This window comes from Danio rerio, chromosome 4, assembly GCF_049306965.1.
Source record: "Danio rerio strain Tuebingen ecotype United States chromosome 4, GRCz12tu, whole genome shotgun sequence".
Lineage (NCBI taxonomy): Eukaryota > Metazoa > Chordata > Actinopteri > Cypriniformes > Danionidae > Danio > Danio rerio.
Genome location: NC_133179.1, coordinates 20,033,859 through 20,050,330, shown reverse-complemented (window position 1 = coordinate 20,050,330; position 16,472 = coordinate 20,033,859). Strand labels below are relative to the sequence as shown.

At 35.7% G+C, this 16,472-nt stretch overlaps 1 protein-coding gene across 2 annotated transcripts in view; it reads left to right on the top strand.

Moving 5' to 3' along the window:
* snd1 (staphylococcal nuclease and tudor domain containing 1) overlaps nucleotides 1–16,472 on the top strand; it is a 297,580-nt gene that overhangs the window by 237,410 nt on the left and 43,698 nt on the right. For both annotated transcript variants that reach the window (NM_182865.3, XM_073945610.1), the window contains exon 18: nucleotides 4,557–4,698. In NM_182865.3, coding sequence (NP_878285.3) covers nucleotides 4,557–4,698 — 142 coding nt within the window. The remainder of the gene's footprint in view (nucleotides 1–4,556; nucleotides 4,699–16,472) is intronic.

Genomic DNA, 16,472 nt, shown 5'->3' with positions numbered 1-16,472 from the left:
TTTTATTGTTTTCCAAGGAGTCTGAGTATTCAAGTACAGTAATTGAATCTAATCAAATATAAAATAGTACTGCATAGTAGTACTGTATAAATAATTCAATAAAAATAACTATTAAGATTACAAACAGTGCAATTTATTTTGCGTGAATGCTTTTATAATCCTAATACAGTCACTGGCAAATGTTAAACTATTTTTCAGACTTAACAATGCATGTCCTGTGATGTGCCTATTACGAATAATCACATTGCGATATCGTTGCTTAAACCATATATTGATAGTGTATTTTGTATAAAGGCACTTGTTGGGTACCCGTCGTATCTGCTTTGAGCTATTATGGTATAGTTGCCCTCTCTGGCTTACTGCAACATTCCCAACTTTTTTTGGCTGTAGATTAATTTGTCAGGTAAAATAGAGGGTTTTGGTGTGACTGAACGTTTGAGTCCCATTGGCTGTGTGTGCGCGCGCGCACTCTCTGTGGGTGTTGATGGGGATTCACTCTCTCTGGGCAGAGCACACTCTATTGGAATTGACACACTGTCACCTTTGATCAGCGTTTGGATCTTCCTCCTCCCCTGAACTCTGCGTTTGTGTGTGCGCGTATGTGAGAGAGAAGCAGTTTTTTTATGAATGTAACTCTGCTCTGTCTGTTGTCCCTGAAGAGAAGACTGCCCTCTCCTTGAGTGCTCAACTAAACAGACAGTCACACTAAAATACTAGTGACACAATATGCTGCTTAAAATGGCCGATGCTAATCATGATAAAGCAATAAGGCAGTTGATAGCATGTGCTGCAGTCATTTTAACCACGTTCATGGTGAAACCTTGTTTTCTGTGGTACAATTATTGTATAGCACATTCTGAAATGTTTTATGATAGTAGTAGTAAAGTTGTTATTAGTTGTTATTAGTTATTGTGCCAATAGATCTGTTTTTCATTTATTTGTTTCTTTAATACAAATGCTAAAGTACTGATTCGATACATTTAATACTTGAATATGGCCTGAAACATCTTTGGACGGTCTTATTACACAAAAACATTTTTATTGCGCGAAAAAAAAAGCGATACTTGATCAAACAGCAAATTTGAAATGAGTTGATGCAACACAGTTCTTAAACTTTGGGGGGACAACTTAAAGGTTTTATGTTCAGTCCCCTTAAATTAATATGTATAAAAAAGATTGTTGACTTATTGGATTGGTGTTGGGAAAAATTGGGACAGTTTAGGGTTAGAACAATCAGTAAATAAATAAATAAAAATAAGAACAATAAAAGTATTTGTCTAATGTAAATCGAAGCATCATATTAGCTAAGTATTTCCCATTTTAAAGAAAACAAAGGCTGCTAAACTTATGTCTGAAAGACACTTTTAATCAACTATATCATGAACATGGTATTTTCATTTTGTTGTCTGAGTAGTAACATGTGCATTTCATATAGTGCTGCACAATATTGAAAAATCATAAATCAAAAACATATTATAAATATTTTGATATCCTGCGATATATATTGTGATATGAATACAATTCGACCAGATGATACGAGTATTTCTATTAAGAAAGAATTAATCATTGACTGAGATTTAGTAGGTGAGCGCAACTACATATTATCTAATAAACAATTTATTAATATAAAAAAGAATCAGATACAATTAAAATAAACAGTAATTTGCGGTTTTACAAGTCTAACAGTATTCAGGTACAGTATTATTAAAACAGTACATACAAATTAATAATTTTTAACGTTACAAATGCTGCAAGTTCTTTTGCCTGAATGTTTTGAAAATCCTTATACAGTCACAGGCCTCAAAAACATAAGTGAATAATACATTATAAATCAAAATTAAATTAATATTGCATATCCTGTGATGTGTTTATTGCGAATGATCACGTTGTAATATTGATGCTGAAAAAATATATTGTCAAGCCCTTTTTTATATACAAAGTATGAAGCTGATTGGTCAGTTCTTGTCACGTGACCTCGATGCGCTCACGTCATTCTTTCAACTAGGTGCGCCTGGAAATCATTGGCGCATCACAATATGCGCACAAGAAAAAATTTATGAACTTGCGAGTGCAAAAGACGAAATATGGGAACGGCCATTAGTTTATAGCCTCAACCATAGTTAATTCAGTGTCTGTGTGCATACTAGCCTCTAAAGCTTGGAACTTTAAACTAGCTAACAGTTGGCATCACTTTGTTTTAACAGTTTAGTTTTGTTCCGTGCAGAAGCCTTTGCGATTAATTACCATGACGAATTAACGCACGGTTAATAACGAAATCGGTTAATCGATGCATCCTTATATGGAACCCCTACGTTTTTATCACATTTATGTGTACATTCCATCATACCAAACTCTTAATTTGTGAGCAGCAACTGTACATCAGTGTTTGTTGATAGTGAATTTTATCAAATTTATGTAATTATTTAGCATAAGCTCATAATAGATGGAATGCAGAGGTGTTTTATTGCCTTCATATGAAAGGTCACAACCATGTGCGTTCTGAAATATTTCCATCATTTTAAATAAGTCTCATCCAGACTCAGTTTAGCATCTCTCATTAGCTCATGTTAGAAGCTTCTGAAGTCTGCCTCATGTTTCTGCCTCTGTATATGTCAGCTAATGTGTGTTTTTTTTTTGTCCTTTGAGGATTCTGCTTGCGACAAAGCTATTGTTTCACTTGTTCTGTCTCTCACTCTTCTGTCACACTTGTTTTTTTATAGCTTATTGCTATGGATTTAGGCCACAGGCAGCTCAATGACAGAATACATCATAAATGCTTTCCCTTCATGACCCCGCCCAGCAGCAGTCATATACCTGCACTCATGTGGAACAAACAAGAATGGTTGGTTGCCCACAGAAGGTCATTTGCCCAGGGTGCAGTGTGTCTCTTTGAGTCACAGTGTGTGTTCGCCACTTCTTTTGTGCTTTTTGCGGCCGAGAATTCGTTCGAGTGGGTTTTTTTTGCATATGTCTCGACTGCCCTTGCCTCAGTGCTGCACGTCAAAGGTCACGTGGCTGTAGGAATCGTGGCGTTTTTGCATTGACCAGCGGTGCTAGACATGACATTGTGACAGTCGGCGGGATAACAAATGTTGACACTCAAATCTGGGTGACTGCGATTTGGTCCTGCAGGTTTGATTATAACTTTGTGTTACCGTGCCAGGGCATGGTGGGTAGTAGGGTTAGACTAACGCCCTTGCTGCAGAGAGCTTTGCAGAGCGTGGCGCGTTTAGATCTTCATTAACTCAACCGTTTTCCCCCCCCGGGGAGTGCTTTTCCTCCATGTTCTCTTGTTTTTGTCACACCTCGAGGGGAATAATCGGATGTAATTGGCTAGTTTGACCCTGTAGTTTATCATTTGGTGGCTTGGTTTCAGCATGTCAGAGGATGTGTTATTAAAATGTGTATATATATTTTAATTCGCAGGCTGGTGCTGGAATTGGTCTGTACATGTCGGTCCTGCAGTCCTGGTGGACATAATTAGCTAAAACCAGCACCGTGAGGAATCGCATATAAAAAGTCTGGTTCGTAATTAGCTTCCTCCCGCTCTCTGGGAGAGGAAAAAAAAATTAATGGAATAACAGGGGGGAACTTCAATAGCTGATGAACATCATTTTGCTAATAAAGCCACGGAAACTGAAGTAAGGGGCGGTTGCGTAAGAGCCTGTTAATTCTTCGTGTTTGTATTTCATAATAGACTCAGCGCTTAGTAAGCAAAACAAACTGCTTTGACTGCACGCAGGGGCTCGTTTCTTGACATTTCATAAAGCATTGATGAAGCAGAACTTTTCGGCCTTCGTTTTTATGGTACGATTCTGAAATCCACATTCAGTTTCGTGATTTGCCGCCACGAGTCTTAATGAGCTTGCACGATGCTCTGTTTCGGTCTCTTGTGGATTTGCTGAAATTTTAACCAATTTAGCCTTTCATCCGTGAAGTGCAAAGGTCACTTTGACCTTCTCATGACTGAGTAAATAGGTTACCGACCCATTGTGTGAAGGCATTGTTAACTAAAGCAGTATTTACACTGGTGACAATTGGTTAAACTGCGTACATCTGAATCAGTTTGAGGTGTTTACTGATTTAAGTTAATGAAATCAAAATATAATAACCTATTAACTTTCCAGTTAACACTAGTTAAAGAGTTAGTTCCCACAAAAATGAAAAAGATCTTAATTTTCTCACACTCGAGACCTTCAATCATCTTCCAATCACACATTAAGATTTTTCATGCTTTACACTGCCTGACAAAAGTCTTTTTGTCAATCTCAGTTGTAAAAGCAACAAATAATAACTTGACTTCAAGTTAATAATTTGTAAAAGTGGCAGAAGGTAGTTTTTTTCTTATTTTAACAGTAAATCTATAATCGAATTGTGCTTCAATTTAAAAAAAGGAAATTTGAATTTGGGTTTTCAGCCATATTGCCAGCCCTAAAGCTTTATTTATTATTTTAAATGTATATAATAAAGTAAGATTAGTGGCAAACTTTATTAAGTGTTAATTGTAATGTTTAGATCCTGTTTTAAACCAGAATTTTCTTTTTACCAATCAACAGCTTTGGGCCAATTATGAAGAGAAACCAAAAGAAGAGGTGGCTCAGGTCACAGAGGCGAAAGAACGTGTGGCGAAATACAGATCCGTCTACGTCACTGAGATCACAGATGGACTGCACTTCTATGCGCAGGATGTGGAAACCGGTGAGTGCTTTAATCATTTCTCAAATGAGTGCAGAATTTGGTGTTCATGCTTGCATGGCCAGACCTTCATAGTGATGCCAGAAGGCTTGAAGCTTTCACTGGACAAATAGGGGGTCTGATTGACACCAATAACTGTTTTCTAATAGTGTGAAAATCGAAAGTCAGTGGATCTTATTCACTAATTATGTTTTTCATATTTATACAGACATTTGAATTTCTCAAATAAACATTTTGCTTAGTTCACAACACGTACACACACACACGAGCTTGATCTTAGTGCTTCTGTTAGTGAATATAGGTTAGGTTAGTAATTTAATAATAGTAACAGTATAAGGATTTTCCACAAATCTGCGCTGGTTCAGAGAAAGACAGTTATGACACAAACTTAAACGATCCAAACACACAGCGAGACAATAATCAAAGTTTATGTAAGGATTGATCAAGTGACAGGACATCTATTTGTATAATTGAACCTCTAATTATACTGTACTATCAATTTTTAATGCCTAGTTACTTTCCACCCTGTAAATAACATATCTGAATGCATGTAGTCTTCTGACATGCTTACAAGGCCCCGGGAGTAATGTGTGGTATAAATTGTTATGGAATATTTCTTACAATTAGAATACATTTCATTACAAAAGTCATAGATGAATCACAATTTATTTGTGAAAATATCCGTACTCGCATTTCACGGAAGTCTCATCATTGATCCCTGTTGTAAGAGCAACAAATAATAGCTTGGAAAAGTGGCAGAAGGTAGATTTTATGGTACTGCAAAAGACCTATTGGAACCTTCATGGACCCAAGATTGTCATAGAAATCAGTCAAGTTTGTTGAAGGAAAAATCATGGTTTGGGGTTACTTTCAGTATGAAAGCGTGCTCAAACAAAGATGGTCAAGGTGCTTCAGAATTGGCCACCCCAGTCACAAGACATGAACAATGAGCATGTCTGGGGTAAGATGGAGGAGACATTCAAGATGAATCCAAAGAGTCTTGATGAACTCTGGGAGTCCTGCAAGAATGCTTTCTTTGCCATTCCACGAGTCATCGCAAAGATGTTTGGATGCAGTTCTCCAAGCTCATGGGAGTCATGCACAATATTAATCCTTTTCCCACTGCACTATGACTTTATATTCTGTACTGTACATTATTTCTGTTTCGTGACAAGACTTTTGTCTAAGTCAGACCTAATTAAATAAAGTCGTAATTAAATAATTAGTAATCAAGGCATGACCATATTTTATTTTGGTAAAATAATTGTAATCTAGAGGCCTTTGCCTTTCATTTAAGCCACTTCTGATACCAAATGATCCACTAGAAGTTCTAAAACTTGGATTGGCAACAAAATCTTTGTCATATGTTGTCCCTGTAAAAACAAACATGCAGCCCTTAAATCATTCAAAGTTATCTAGATTATGTCATGAACTTCAAAAGCTACTGTTTAGTTGATTCTGGTCTCAATGCCAAAGTTGTAAACAAAACAGCTTTTTCCATAAGGAGATTTGTTTCCAGATTGACCTTTTAAAGAACACAAATCATTTGGAAACCATGCAGAATTCAACCAATGATGCTCTTAAAGTGTGTGTTTGTACCTCATGCTTCAGATGTTTAAACATTAAGTGAACACTATACTGGTCAGTTTATTTATCCCAGTAAATGCATAACTACAGGCAAAAAGCATCTATTTTTCCATTGACTGCCATTAGAAAATAGCCCTAAACTCTGGAGATTCTTCATCTGCATCAGTCAGTTGGTATTTTCAGGTTGCTGTCTTGGTATACCAGAGTGAATGGTCAACATAACATTTTATAACTCAGATGATTATCTTAAAATGATATAAATAAATGCGTGTCCAAATAAGAAGAGGCAGAATGCAACCTGACTTATTATGTCCTGCTTGGATTAATTGGTCAACAGCGGCAAAAACAAACAACAAGCCCTACTGAATTACATGATTTAAATTGGCCTCCTTCATTATGTTTGATAACAAACTCTCAGGGTTTCGAATTAATAGGCAACTAATCCAACTCCACATTCAACCAGGCATGAATATGACATCATACCTAAAGGGCGTTCTTACGACTCCAGATATGATGATTATTAAATGTAGCTGCTCCAGCAAACAAACTCCAGCTAGGAAACATTGCAGGTTGTGTTGTTGCTGTCCTCTAAATGCCCTGAGTGATCTTTCTCTGCTCAGTGTGATAGCAACTAGTCATTAAACATGACAGTTAAATCGCCCTTGGAAGTGACCCAGTCCATGACGGGGCAAACATCCTGTGATTCAAGGAGCTGTTTCTTTTTTCTATTCTCACACACATACACACCCATACAAAAATGTTAGTTTTGGTGGTTAAAGAGAAATCTACGTAGTTGTGTACTGTAAAAATGCTGTCTTACCCCTAAATTCAACCCTCAAAGGAAATTTTGTGACCCTGTTTAGTATGAATTAAGAATTTAGAATTTTTAAACACAAGTATGTCCTCATAAACCACACTACATCACAATACCAATGTCATTATACAAGTTTGTCCTTGTAAGCAACCAAAAACAGTGCACACGCACACTCTAGGACGAGTAGAAAGATCCTAATTATGCCACACATCGTCGTTTGTTGCATAATTAGGGTCTCGCTACATGTTCCAGTGGCAGACTTCATTGGCGGGGACCATAAAATTGACTTTCGTCGTCTCTTAATGCGTCTTAATTCACAAATTAATTAATTTGCATGAATTTATAATAAATCTGTGGCTGGCGTCGCCAAGAGCGTGACAATCCCATCGCTTTTAATGCGCTGTTTGGCTTCAAATAACTCCGTCTCAGAGACCTGCAGGTGTCAAAACATGTTTGGGAAAAACCAAGGGAAAATGGTAGTGAAAAGAGATTCTGGCCACCCTCGATTTATCACTTTAGTTCCTCAGATGACCTTTAACCCCTGCAGGTTGCCCCGAGAGGAAGTGAAGACGGCTGTGCCACGTCTAGTAACCATCACACCAATGAATACCAGCAGCAAGTCACACACATACACATACATAAGCGCACGCACTCGCTCAGCTCTTTGTGAAGTAATTATTCAGGTTATCTGGTTAGCTGCAGGAGAAAAGCAGGTCACGGCAAATATAGTGCAAAAATGAAGGAGATGCGAGATAGAAAACAGGAAATAGGCGAGGAAGTAGTGCAAGAAGATAAGAAGGGAAAAACGGCGAGCTGAATATGCAGTATGTTCGCAGCTTTGCAGTGTTTTTATTATTTTTTTTGACTTGCCTTTTTATTTATTTATTTATTTTATAGATGAACCAGCAACTGTGCATCTTTTCTCTTGTTTAATTGCCCAATGTTTTCCACTGAGAGGATTGAAAATGGAGGGAGAAGGAGAGAGAGAGAGATGTGCTCGTTAGAGAGACAGGATTGTTATTTTCAACTGAAAGTCATTCCTCTTTTTCTCTCGCACTCTCTCCAAACTGCGTTAAGGAGGTCTCGTTCCTTGTAGAGCACTTCAAAGCGGAGCCCTATAAAAACCTACAAGCCAGTCGCTTTGCAGTTTCATTACCGGGTTTCTCGCAGCAACTTCAGAAAGACAGGGAAATTCGAACAGGGTGGGCACGATTTTCATAAACACTTTGAAGACGAGCCTTTTGATTATGACATAACTTTTTATGTCTACAAATTCTGCAACTAATAATTCCACTTTCTTCCTTTATGGTGGTCTTGCTGAAAGAAGAGTAGGGGTTCCATATCAAAAATTCGAGTCAAGTTTAATAGAAATCATCAATGTGAGAGATCAGATTCAAAGTTGTAAGGTTAATACCGTAAGGTGATTTCAGAGGAAGTTTGAGAATAGAGGATAATAAATATAGAAAAACATGCATTGTTGAATTTAAGTATGTATCTATTAAGTCATGATAATTGTTTTCTGTTACCTAAAAAAAAAAAGAAAACAGGCACTTTTTAAAATCTAGTTGTTCATTAAGGCATTTTTTAACGTAATAATATTTCTTTATTTCTATAGCAATATTAAATATTAGCTGTGTTTGTCATCCTGTATTAATGTGCATTTTGACGTATTGCATGAGACACTCCAGATTTAGAATAAACATCACTTTAGTCTCAGTTTTTTTTTACATTCGCTTGTTTTGTTTTTTGGATTAACCTTACCTTGCTTACCTCGTTTATTTTTGGTTACTAGGTTATCAGTACTACAGCCAGCCGCTTTAATGTTTACACCAAACGCAGAGCACCACAATTTTTTTGCTCAAGTTGAATTGATTGAGTCAAATTTTGTGCTATCGTGGTGAACAAAACATTCACACAACACAGAAATTCACCTATCCATGCATTTGCGTCAACTTTGTATGTAATATACTTGCCGAATACTAAATTTCACTTTTGTTGTGAACGGTTTAATGCTAATAATGGAAGACGGAAATGCATTTGACTTGGCGAATATTACACCCACATGATGAATCAGGGGTTTTCGTTATACTTATCTTGTTTACTATTGGTTATACTAGGTTACCAATACTACAGTCAGTCGCTCTAATGTTCACACCAAACACAGGGCACTGCAAATTTCTACTCGTTTAATTATTTAAATTGATCGTGTCAAAATTTGTGCTATTGTGGCGAACAAAACGTTAGCACGGCACAGAAATTCACCTATTCATGTGTTTGCGTTTACTTTGTATGTGATATACTTACATGAATACTTAATTTCACTTCTGGTGTGAATGGGGTAATGCGAATAATGGGAGACGGAAACGCATTTGACTTTGTGAATATTACACCCACCTTGTTCACTGATGGTTACTCGGTTACCAATTCTACAATCAGCCGCTCTGAAGGGCATCACGCATCGGATGCACCGCTCATTGACGTGACACGGCGCGCAAATGATAGTTGAAATTATCATACACCAGACACGCACATTCACATGGTATTTAAAATGAATCTAGACAGATGGTGCTCTGTGGCCCGACAGAAATATGAACAGTGTCCTGAGTCGTGGCTGGGCACCGCCGACTAGCGGCATCGGTGTATGTACCCTGATAGAAACCAACGTTTAGAATTCAAAAATGCATGCTGCTGCGTGGCGCGTTGCTGAGCGGAGCTTCTGGTTTGTGACCCCCTTATTGCTGAGTTTAGACCAAATGCTGGGCACTGCAAATTTTCTTTTCAAGTTGAATTATTTGAATTGATCCAGGCAAATTGTGCAATCAATTTACCTACAGTTTATTCACAGAAATTAATTCTGTGTAGAAATTCACCTATATTCATGCATTTACATTGACTTTGTAATTGTAATGTAATTGTTACAGCCATAACAAATAAGGGAAAACACAATGGATCTGTCTAGGGGAATTTATTAATATAAACAAAATAATTACAATGTAATGGAAACAAAACAGGTTCAAAAACTGTAGAATGTGACAAAATAGCAAAAATAAATTCACAAATGCATGGACATGTAACGCTAATATACTTGAGTGAATACCTTTTGTTATGGTGTGAACTTAACATAACTTATGCAGATTTGTATTTAATACCTTTCCTCCTTTTTTTGCAAACTTTCAAAAGATTTGCATCACGTTCGAATAGAAACACGCCTATTGGTAAATCCTACCACCTTAAGTGTTCAGTCAGTGCACAAGTAAAATGTGACAGTTACTTGTATATCTCGATCGTTTAGCTTCTTTCATGTTCAAATGAATGTGGTGAAAATTAATTTTTGTTTTGTTTTTCAAAATATTACATTAGTCAGATTTCATTTAGTAGATTACATTACTTCCTTCAAAACCCCCAACTTTGGCTATCATGGAACTGGTCATGTATTTGTTGTAGAAGTTTTCTGTAACTCCAAACTATGTTTTTTAAAAGTATGACACATTTCTTGCACAGTATCACAGTGTAATTCAATCCAAACACATGTCTGCGGTGTATTTAGCTTATGTCTTCATCTCGGTATAAACAGTAGATCAAAACTAGATTTTGATCGGTATCCTGACCACATCTGCAACCTCTGCATAGCTATTTTCCCCTGCAACTCAAAGTCGGGCAGTCGTGTTACACAGAGCCTGCGTATAAATAAACAACACGATTGATTTTGTGGGATCACAGCGCTGAAGCTGCGGCATCTGCGGTTAATACATGTCCCAACGCAGCTCACGACTTCATTTAAAAGCCTCTAAACACCCACAAATCGCCCTGATAGCATCTCTGGTTTCCAGCACCCCATGCGGAGCCGCGAAAACGCTCGTGTCTCTCGCTCTCTGTCTCTATCAATTCTATTCCTTTTCTCTGCTTTTTTTAATTAGTTAGATTTAATTACTCAAAGTGTGGGATCAGTAGTGAGACGGAGTTCCTTGGGCAAAGGAGCGTCTGTGTGTGTGTGTGTTTCTCCAGAGGCCGTGTGTAATTTCTCTCTGGGGTGAAGGAGGGGGGAATATGTAGTTGTGTAACTGAAACCTCAGTAAAGTAATGAACCCTTTTGCTTAGCCACGCTGATAGATTAGTTTCGGCATTAGCGTCAGCAAACACGTCCGCATTAGCTGCTGTTTGTCTTCAGCTGCTGGAAACTAATTCATGACAGAGATGGGTTTGTCATCTTGTGTTAGATATTTGGGAGCGTAATTACGTGTCAGTTTGGAGGGAGTATAATTATGTATGTCCGGTTTGTCTTCTGTCTTTTTTTCCCCTTTTCTTTTTTTATCCCCACTATAATTGATACTGTCTGTTACTGTCGTGAGGACAAAACTGGACTATTGTAATTGAAAGTTCTATCGTTCCATCCGCTAATTGTTACACCCGTCGAATGTTTAATCGTTACACCTGTCGATCACTACATCTGTCTATCGTCCAACTGGTTGATAATTCTATCGTTCCAACCGTTTACCGTTCCATCGTTCCACCCTTCAATTGTTCTATCAATCCATGACTGATTATTCTATTCTTCTATCCATCCATTGTTCCATCCTTCCACGGTTCCATCCATCCATTGTTTCGATGTTCCATCCGTCCACTGTTCCATCCGTCCGTCTCCTTTAGTCCATCGTTCCATCTGTCCATCGTTGCATCAGTCGATTGTTCCATCTGTCCATCGTTGCATCAGCCGATTGTTCTGTTGTTTCACCCGTCGATCGTTCCATTATTCCATGGCTGATTGTGCTATTCTTCTATCCATCCATCGTTCCATCTGTCCGTCTTTCCATCAGTCGATCATTTCATCTGTCCATCGCTCCATCCGTCAATTGTTCTATTGTTCTATCACCGATTGTTCTATGGTTCCGTCACTGATTGTGCTATCATTCCATCCGTCAATCATTCTATCGATACATTCGGTGATCATTCCATAGTTCTGTTCATCAATCGTTCCATCATTCCATCCATCGATTGTTCTATCTATATTTTTCCTATTGTTTACTTTTATTTTCGACTTTTATAACCTATCTTTCCATCCTCGTGTTGTGTAGCTAGTTTTTTTTGATTTTATTTTTTTTTATTAATGCATTCAAAATATTAATAATTTCCAGATATATTGGTAATTATGGTGTATATTATTATATAAAAGCAAATAAATTTTATAATAATTCTAATTATATTTTTCTTTGTGCTTTCCTTGAACATCATGCCACCTAATGTTTGAATTTCATCAGATATTTGTGATCAAGTACACTAAATTATATAAAATATACTAAATTTTTTCAATTCTACTGTAAGCAATTCAAAATCAATCCTCAACCCGCGTTTTGAAAAAAAAAAACCATATTACTATTCATACATTTTCTTTGTATAATATTTCTAAAACTATTTTTAAATATTTATGAAATAATTAAAACATTAAGTATATAACTGAAATGTGCCATGAAGATTTAGAAAAGAAATTTTAAATGTTAAACTTTTCAATTATTATCCTGTAATTACATTGTATGTAATTGTATAAAATAAAAATATAATTTAGTAACAAAAAAATTTTTTGTGTGTGCTTTCCTTGCACGTCATGTATTTTTAATTCTATCAGATATTTGTAATGGAGTAAAACTAATATTGAAGTTGTACTGTGAGCAATTCGAAATTGATCCCCAACTTGCATTTTTAAAACAGAAATATTACGATTCATACATTTTATTTGTATGATATTTTTATTTATATATTTTTTTATATTTTTTATATATTTTTTGTTATTTTTATACTATTACTGAAATATACCATGACGATTACAGTGCAATTTACTGTATAAAATAAAATGGCATTTAGTAATTTTTTTTTTCAGTGTGCTTTCCTAGCATATTGTTTCCCCCCGTTTAATTTGATTAAATTTTTGTGATAGAATGAACCCAAAATTTTACTGTAAGAAATTTAAATTCAATCCACAGCCTGCTTTTTTTAAACAAACATTACAATTCATTTTGTTTTAATAATATTCTTTATTTGGTCTTGTGTGAAATGGCTGTTTTCCTGTAGTTAAACCCTCGTCTGTGTCCAGCAGAGCCTGTGTGATACTGTACATCTGTCTGCTAATTCTGCTGGATGAGTGTCTTGGGCAGCGCTGGTGTTGGTTTGGCTGGTGAAGGGTATAAGAGAGGCAGTCTCTGGCACACAGCTTAATGACTGGAGCTCTTCCCTTTCCAGGTGCCAGTTTATACACATCCACCAGCACTCAACAGCTGCTAATGAAGGCCAGCCCACTCGCCAGCATGGGGAAATGTCTTTTCTTTTTCTTTTTTGGTACTAGAGATGCACCAATTGAACAGCCAAAATATGAATCTGCGTTTTTTTTTTTTTTTTTTTTCCAAATCTGCAAACAGCAACCAGATTTTTGTTTTTTGTTTTAATTGGACTATTCTCTTTTCTAAACTTGGATACAAACTAGGGTTGTGACTGAAATAAATTCTCTATCGGTTAATTGACATGAGATGCACATATCTTCAGGGTACAAGCAGTTTTAAATCGCTTAAACAGGTTACATTTATTGAATTTACTATTGTCTTATTCTTTAAGTATGAGCGGGCACAGCTACTGGAATGTTTTTGGCTCGACATGTCTGGTCCCATTCATTTCCATTGATTTTTAGACGTTAAAAACAGCTTGTTACGGTGCTTGATGTTGCAAACAGATTTTGTTACGATATTATTCTTCTTTTTATGTACACAAAAACAAACAGAGCAAGTATTTTGCAGAGCAAGTATTTTGACAGTATTCTGCCATTTATTGTTGCTATTCATTTCTCCCATAGGCAACTTAATCAAAAGTTATATAACACTCACAAAAAAAAGTGCACTTTTGCATCGCCGTATAAGCTCAATAGGATTAGTGACAATTTGGCATAGAATCTTTTGCTGCCTAACTTTTTTTTGTTGTTGTTGAATCAAAGAAACTTTTATCGTCCTCAACTTACATCTGTCAAACTGACTTAAAATATTAAGTTAAACTAACAAAGAAGTTAGTTGAAACCTGATAAACTGAATATTAAAGTAATAAAAACGTTTTGTCATGTAATTTTTTACTTTTTTTTTTCTAACTTAAATTACCATGCCTTTTTAAACACTGAAATGTTTATTATTTATTTTGGTCAACACAGACAAACAGCAAGCACTGCAATGACTTTATTGTACGAAGTGTGTAAACTGAACAATAAAGTCACATTTATAACAAATTTTTGCATCAACTTTGATAAAATTACCTAAACATTTCAGATTATTCGTTCCACAATTCTGTGATATTTATTAACATCGAATAAAGTGTATGAGTAAGATTTTTATGTTTAGGCAGTTGTCAAAACTCAAAGTATATTTCTCAAGGTAAAAAAAAAAAAAGAATTTTATATTAGTGGTATTAGATTTATATTAGATTAATAGTTCTATATCTCTAAGTTAAACAAAAACTAATACTATCTAAAGCTTACATCTACATATATAACATATTCCTTATATACAGCTGAAGTCAGAATTATTAGCCCCACTGAATTATTAGCCCCTCTGTTTATCCCCCACCCCCCCTCCCCAATTTCTGTTTAATAAGGAGAGGATTTTTCAACACCTTCTAAACATAATAGTTTTATTAACTGATCTTTAACAACTGATTTATTTTATTTTTGCCATATTTTACAATATATTTTTCAATACAACTATACAGCTTAAAGTGACATTTTAAAGGCTGAATTAGGTTAATTAGGTTAACTAGGCAGGTTAGGGTAATTAGGCAAGTTATTGTATAACGATGGTTTTCTCTGTTGAATATATAGCTTAAAGGTGCTAATTAATTTTTTGCCCTTAAAAAATAATTTAGAAAAAAAATTAAAAACTGCTTTTCTTCTAGCTGAAATAAAACAACTAAGATCTCTCCAAAAAAAAAAAAAAATATCAGACATTTTGTGAAAATTTCCTTGCTCTGTTAAACATTTCGGAAATATTTAAAAAAGAAAACAATCAAAGGGTGGCTAATAATTCTGACTTTAACTGTGTATATTTATCCTTCATCATTTAAACTCCTTTAAAATTGAATCTGTATGTCTAAAAAATACTTTTTGAAACTAAAACCAGATTATTTGATTGTGTAAAAAAAAAATAAATAAATAACTGAGTTGACCAAGATTACTAATTTGCACTCTTTGTACCCATGAAAATCCACCACTGGAGCACACCACTGCTGATCTTCAGGAAAGCCATCCTTCTTTTTTCTTTGTCAGTTGCGCTTCACGAGTGGAGTGACTGGAAACGATGCTTTGATATTGATTTAATTAAGGGGGGGTGAACGCTGGTACTTTGTATTGATTTGGCCGCTGAAGGCAGTCTGTAGGCGTGGAGGTGCGAGCCGCAGTGTGAAGCACTCTTGATTAGCACTCGAGCGCAGGCTGAGCATCTCCTGTTTGTCAGGAATAAACCCCACTCTGGATTTAGAGAGGCTTTGGCCAATTGTGTATGTTGTGTTTATGGCTTTGGGGCATCCTGTAGGTTCGATTTTGATGATTCCCCCTGCTGGTTTCTTATGTAGCTGTTTTTCTTTAATGCATTGTTTGTTGATTTGACTAGTCTGAAAAGGGATCTGTTGCAGTGAAATTTTTAGTTTTTACTTCAGTTGTTCTTTTAATTTCTCTTAGAGTAATTGTAATGAGTTTTTTTTTTTTTTTTTTTTTTTTGTATTGCAGGAAAAGTTGCATTAGTCTTAATTTTCTAGCCTTTTAGGAATGTGTAATATTAATTGATAGAACAATTTAAAATCAATCAAGCAAATAAACAACAAACAAACAAAGAGTTAATGTTTCAGGAAGATTGCAAATTTTGTACTTTGAGGAATGCTGATTTTCGGTTTAATGGTTTCCCACTAGGGCTGCACAACAAATCGTTTTAGCATCGATATTGCAATGTGCTCATCTGCAATAGTCCCATAGCAAAGATATGCAATGTTGAATCTGAATTATAATCATGCAAGAGCTACAGAACTGTATTTATTCACTGTATTTATATGGAAAAAAAAGCAAAAAAATTGATTACTTAGAATTTGTGTCTTGTTTATAGATTAAGTATCTACATTTCGAAGCAAAACAAGATCATTTCACCCCACGGGCAGATCATTTAGCTTGTTTTAAGGAAAATGTCTTTGTTCATGTATTTCTTCTGACGGTGAAAACAATATTTTACAATATTTTACTTATATTTCTTAATATTTTAAGAAAAATTAAATGCCGCAGTATCAGATTTTTCCAATATCGTGCAGCCCTATTTCCCACATAATCATTTAAATTCTTATTACTTTTTAAAAGTCGTTGCTGTGAGGC